The sequence below is a fragment of the Lactuca serriola genome, chromosome 8 (genome assembly GCF_051521515.1).
Source record: "Lactuca serriola cultivar US96UC23 chromosome 8, Lser_US96UC23_V15, whole genome shotgun sequence".
NCBI lineage: Eukaryota > Viridiplantae > Streptophyta > Magnoliopsida > Asterales > Asteraceae > Lactuca > Lactuca serriola.
The window spans coordinates 319,195,581-319,202,397 of record NC_136415.1 but is presented as its reverse complement, the minus strand read 5'-3'; the positions used below and the strand labels follow the sequence as shown (position 1 = coordinate 319,202,397).

Here is a 6,817-nt window from a genome sequence, read left to right as displayed (position 1 = left end):
ATCACCAATTTTTTCATTGACAAATTCACTAAATGGCCCAAATGTAAACGAAAATACATAAGTGCATGTAGCGCCGCTATATCGGTTATGGTTATCATGGTATATAGCGTTAAGAAGTGTTGCTAATTGCATTGTCACGATTCAAAAACGTTACGTTGAAAATAAGGTTCTTGACCACTGTGAAACACTATAGCGTGTGATTGATAGAATAGTATTTTTGTTTAGTTAAGGAAAATGTCTATAAAAACATGTATCATTTTCCTTAAATCCTTCAATATCCATTTATCCGAATAATAGTTTTTTTTTTGGGTAAAACTTCCAAGGGTGAATCACAGCCATGTGTGTGTTTGATCGATCAAGCGACCGAAATTAGGGATTGAAAAAAATGGTTTTTCAATTTTTGGTTCCGTTTTCTTTTTAACCGATTAAGCAGTTATTTGGGTAAACTGAACCGAAATACCTGAGAACCAAATAAGGCTTAAAATACATAACCGAGAACCGAACCAAATAGTTTATTCAATCCTAATTTGGTTTGGTTCGGATTAAGTAGGTATTCGGTCCAAACATTATTCATCCGAGCCATATGGTCTTAATTTATCATTATAAACACCGAATAAGAAAAAAAAAATCCCAATTTACAATGATGAGCATCCGTCCAATACAAAAAAGTTGACAATTGTTATTAAAAAAAGTTGACCATTGTTATTAAAAAAATTATTATAAATTAATTATGTGACATTTTACAAACCATAGAGTTTTGTCTTTATCAATAATGCTATATTTTATTTCTAATTTAAAAGTACACCCACTCGATAGCATATTCACACGAATCTGATTTCATATGCTACACATGCTTAAAATCCATATTAAAATTGCTCCTTTTCATAAAGTAATTCATAATTCATGAAGTGTGTTTTATCTTAAAGAATAATACTGTATATCGCTTCATTAAAAAATTCCCGCTTTCCGAAAGCAATTCATAATCCGATGCCCTTATTTCATTCACTTTCCACCTTCCCATATCCCACACAACCGCCGCGTCTCACAACCCTCACCAATATTCCATGGCCGCTTCTCCTCTTCAACTGCTTCTATTTCTCTTTCTTATCACCATCAACAATTTATCAGCTGCCCAAACAACCCTCTCCCATGGTGGTTTTTTTCTCGATATCACCAAAGATGTACAAACCCAACAATACACCACCCAATTACTCATCGGTACTCCTCAACTTCCCACCAAGCTCGTGGTTCACCTGTCCGGTCAATCTCTCTGGCTCAACTGTGCACAATCGTCTTCATCTCGACAGTTCGTCCGCCATGGTTCCCTTCCCTGTTTGATGGCGAAATCCGGTGCTCAAACTCCAATACCTCCCAGTCCCACCATCTGTAACGTTCACCAAGAAAACCCCATCACTGGATCCACCAATTTCGGAGATCTAGCCGAGGATATAGTCACTGTTTTCGACGATATGGGTTCTCCGGCAACCGTTGACCGGTTCTTTTTTCTATGTTCCCCGGAGTATCTACTAAAAGGCCTTGCTACCAGTGCTAATGGTATGTTAAGCTTCGGAAGATCAAAAATTGCATTTCAATCTCAGGCTGTCAACAATTTCAACATTCCAAGAAAATTTGTTCTCTGTTTATCTTCATCTAATGGGTTTATAATTTCCGGCATCGATATCTCTAAGTCTCTATCGTACACACCCTTGATCTCAACCCATGGTCATCAGGACGGGTACTATGTGAATGTAAAAGCCATGAAAATCAAAGGTCGGAAACTGGTCTTACAACCGATCAGAGGTGTCGAAATAAGCACAGTCGTCCCATATACAACCATGAAGAGCCCGATTTATGGGATCTTTACAAAAGCTTATGTTAAGGCTGCTGCTTCAATGAGCATGACGATGGTGACTCCGGTGGCGCCGTTTGGTGTTTGTTTTAGTTCGCAAGCGAAGGTGCCGGAGATTGAACTGGTGTTGCAGAGTGAAGTGGTGAAATGGATGATACAACGGAGGAATTCGATGGTTCAAGTGAGTGATTCAGTAATGTGTTTGGGGTTCGTGGATGGGGGTTTGAATATGAGTGGTTCAGTGGTTTTAGGAGGGTATCAATTGGAGGATCATATTTTGGAGTTCAATGTAGCGACTGGTATGCTAGGGTTCAGTTCTTCGTTGTTGACGAAGGGAAATAGCTGTTCTAACATGAAAACAGCGTTGGTTTCAACACCCACTGAATCATTATAACGGATATGCGGTTTCAACGTGGGGTTCATATTTTTTTTACTTTTTTTTTTTTCTAATTGAATGAAGATATATTTTTGGTTGTTTTTTTTTTTTTTTTTTTGGAATGGAACTTCTCTGTTGATGTTTCCAGGCCCAACTTTTGAATACCGATTAACCTCCGGTTTCGAACATGAGGTTATGTGTTGAAGTTACTGGCGAACCTCACAGGGGCTAATGGCTGCTTTTATGTTAAAAATACAAGTCTGTTAATTTTTTTGTGGTTTGCAATATGAGACCCATTTCATATACATGAGATACACATGCATGTCGAATAGATAAGATGTGTGAGAAACCGACCAAGTAAAAAAATATTGGTTTTTTAAGTAGTACTTTCTAATCTATTTTTAAAACTATATTTTAATTCGGACGAACCCAATCTCAATACCATCTAGAAGTGTTTTTTTTTTTCAAATATATATAAGGTTTAGAAATACAAAAATCGATTCAACCCATCATTCCATTCAGAATCAAACCCAATATTAATAGGTTGAATTGAACTTTTCAACCCATTTAAATTAAATGAGTCAACCCGTCTAACTTATTTAATTAAATATGTTGAATTGGATAAAAATTACACATGTTTTCAACTTACCAATCAATTTAACTTTAATATATATTAAATTTAATAATTATTTAAATATTAAAATATATTGATCTAAGTATTAATTTATAAATTATAATGTTGTGTTATTATTCATGTTTTAGAAAAAATGCAATTTAATTCTTATTCTTTTCTTGTCACCAACAAAACTGTCACTCTCTAAAATCATTTTGAAATTAATTATTTTTATTGTTATTTGAACATTTATTTGTATTTGTGAATTGAGTTTGTGTTTTTGACATACTTTGAAATTTTGTTTAAGTTTGAAACTAATTTAAATATTGTAAATTTTAGTTAATTTGTTTACATTTTTTAATTTTAAATACGTTAATCCAAGTTTATCTCATTTATTTAATACGTTGGTTGAGAAATATATAAATATGAAACGACCCAAAAATACGACCCAAAAATTTCATTTTTCAATATAACCAAAAACCATAATCTGTGTGTCATATCATAAAAATCATACGTGATGTATCCCAACATAATAAAAACAACACTGTGCGGAAACTGTATCATATCCATGTCATATAAAAATCAAAAACTAAATCAACTCCCAGGATAAAAGCTGAAGCTGTGGTGTGTGTGATGCCATCATCCCGAGCTCTTCCCTCTGCTAGCGGAAGTACCTGAAACCAAAACTAAAACTGTAAGCACGAAGCTTAGTGAGCTCTCCCATACTACCACATACCATACAATACATATAAAGCACATATTGGGCCTTGCCCACTGCATCAGACCGAAGTCTGGAACTAGCTGCATCGGACTGAAGTCCGAAACTGACTGGGACCTTGTCCCCTGCATCGGACCAGAGTCCGGAACTACTGCATCGGACCGAAGTCCGGAACTAACTGCATCGGACCGAAGTCCGGAACTGATCGATCATGGCATAGCATAGAACATAACAACTATTATAATCACATATACTGCATACTGCATCAGAACAAAGTCCGGAACACATAGCACAAACATGCTTGTATCACAAAGACATCAAGCACTCTAACTACTGCATCAGACCAAAGTCCGGAACTACTGATAATTAGACGGACCGACATTGTGGCCGTAGACCCGTTCCTACTGAAGGGATACTCACCTCGTGAACTGGCTGCTGAGTGAATAGCTCTGAGGGCTAACTGCTGCTGCTCCGGTATCTCCACGGCTACAAGTCCATAAACACACTCAATCAGATACTAAACACTGCACTGGGTAAAATGACTCTTTTACCCTTGGTCAAAGTCAACTCTCGGTCAAAGTCAACCCACAGTTGACCTGACTCGCCGAGTTGGGCCGCTAACTCGCCGAGTCCCTATTCTCACTCCTCGACCCTACTCGCTGCTACTCGTCGAGTATGGCATCGACTCGACGAGTACTCTCCCGATCCAAGAACTCAGAAAATCTTCATCCGACTCGCCGAGTCCTATGAACAACTCGACGAGCTGTTCTTGAGCTTAAGAAGATTGCCTTGGACTCGCCGAGTTGTATGAACAACTCACCGAGTCCCTCCATTACTGGGTCTACCCTCAAACTCGCTGAGTCCACTCCACTACTCACTGGTCCCACTCAACACTGCTCAAAAGGAAGAAATCGGGGACTCGCGACTCGACTCGCCGAGTCGTTCTTCCGACTCACCGAGTCACCGCCATGCAACTATTCTACACTCGATTCTGCTCGAATCCAAAACATACAAATGATAGATCTGAGTCCAATAAGCTGATTTACCACGTAAAGTTTCCAACTTTACGTGTACAAACACATGAACAAGGGAATAAAGGCTAAAAGATGCTTAAAAGGGGTAGATCTAGGGTTAATATGCAAAATAGCTCCATAAAGGCAATAGATCTGGGCTCTACAACTCCTAAATGAACAGATCTAAGGTTATCTCGGCATAAGAGAGCTTCCATATCAACATAAGGCTTTGAGAAAGGCATTAACAAGATCTAGAAAGGGTTTTAAGGCATAAAAGAGAAGGAAAACTGAAAAATACCTCAAAGAGCTCTTGCTTTCCCTTGAATCTCTGCTCTAAAATCCTTCTCCTTGCTCCTTTCTTCTTCTCCTTCTTCAAGCCTTCACAATAGCACACAAAATCACTTAGAATCACTCAAGAACGAATTAGGGTTTTCTCACAGCTTTTGAGGGTGAAGGAGGCGAGATTGGGGCCTATAATGTGGCTTAAATAGTGGGCAACCCGGGGATTTAGGGTTTCTCCCAGACGGACAGACTCGCCGAGTCCAGAATATGGACTCGCCGAGTCGCCAGCTAACACGTGCTCGAAATCCCGACCCTACTCGGCGAGTCAGGATATGAACTCGCCGAGTCCCTCATATAAAACATCAAAATAAATACCAAGGAATTATCATACCGGAGACGGTCGCTACAATTCTCCCCCACTTATCTCAGACTTCGTCCTCGAAGTCTGCTACGGCTGAATCTGCAAATATATCTGGGTAGTGCTCCCTCATCTCCTCCTCAGCCTCCCACGTCCACTCAGACCCCTTCCGGTGCTGCCACTGCACCTTCACTAACTGAATTTCCTTGTTCCTCAAGGTCTTGGTCTTCCGGTCCAGAATCGCGACCGGTCTCTCAATATAATTCAGGCTGCTATCAACCTGAATATCCTCTAGGGGAACGACTGCTGACTCATCCACCAAACACTTCCTCAACTGAGACACATGGAAAGTGTTGTGGATCTGACTAAGCTCCTCAGGAAGATCTAACCGGTAAGCAACCCGACCCACCCGGGCCAAAACCCTGAAAGGACCAATAAATCTGGGGCCCAACTTGCCCCTCTTCCGGAACCTGATGACACCCTTCCAAGGTGAGACCTTCAGAAGGACCATATCCCCCACCTGGAACTCCAAGTCCGAACGCCTCCTATCGGCGTAGCTCTTCTGCCGACTCTGAGCAGTCTGCAGTCTACTACGGACCTGCTGGATCAACTCAGTCGTCTTGAGCACCACCTCCATGCTCCCGATGACTCGCTGACCGACCTCGCCCCAACAAATCGGGGTCCTACACTTCCTCCTATACAACATCTCAAAGGGAGGTCGATCAATGCTCGCATGATAACTGTTGTTATACGAGAATTCCGCTAACGGAAGATACGTATCCCAACTGCCACCGAAATCTAGGACACATGCCCTAAGCATGTCCTCGAGAGTCTGAATCGTCCTCTCGCTCTGCCCGTCTGTCTGAGGGTGGAAAGCGGTGCTGAAATGGAGACGAGTACCCATCTCGTCGTGGAACCGCTTCCAGAACCTGGATGTGAAACGGACATCTCGGTCTGACACCACCGATACCGGCACTCCATGACGTGCCACAATCTCTCGCACATAGATATCGGCTAACTTCTCCGCCGATATACTCTCCTGGATCGGGATAAAATGGGCACTCTTCGTCAACCGATCCACTACTACCCATATCGAATCCACTCCTCGTGCGGTCCTGGGGAGCTTGGTGACAAAATCCATGGTGATGTCCTCCCATTTCCACACGGGAATGTCTAACGGCTGCATCCTGCCGTGAGGCCTCTGGTGCTCCGCCTTGACCTTCCGGCAGGTCAGGCATCTCTCGACGTACCAGGCGACGTCCCGCTTCATGCAGGGCCACCAATAATCAGGTCGAAGATCTTGATACATCTTCGTCGCCCCTGGGTGGATAGAAAACCGAGACTTATGAGCCTCATCCATCAACACTTGCCGTACTCCACCCCAGTACGGTACCCACACTCTCCCGTGAAGCGTCAGCAAACCACGACTATCATAATCAAACGAGGCTACTCGACCCACGATCCTCTCACACTTCTGCCTCTCCTCCTTGAGGCCCTCCACCCGAGCCTCCTTGATCCGCTCCAACAACGGAGTGATCACTTTCATCCTCAAACATAGATCTCTGATAGGGGCCGCCGACACTTTGCGGCTCAGGGCGTCGGCCACCA

General features: G+C 42.1%; 1 protein-coding gene across 1 annotated transcript; it reads left to right on the top strand.

Moving 5' to 3' along the window:
- The first annotated feature begins 936 nt into the window (after nt 1–936).
- On the top strand, nt 937–2,510 carry LOC145070775 (putative aspartic proteinase GIP2). Its single transcript, XM_079017737.1, has one exon. The coding sequence runs from the start codon at nt 1,065–1,067 to the stop codon at nt 2,241–2,243; it is 1,179 nt and encodes a 392-aa protein (XP_078873863.1). The 5' UTR covers nt 937–1,064; the 3' UTR covers nt 2,244–2,510.
- Nucleotides 2,511–6,817: the final 4,307 nt, after the last annotated feature.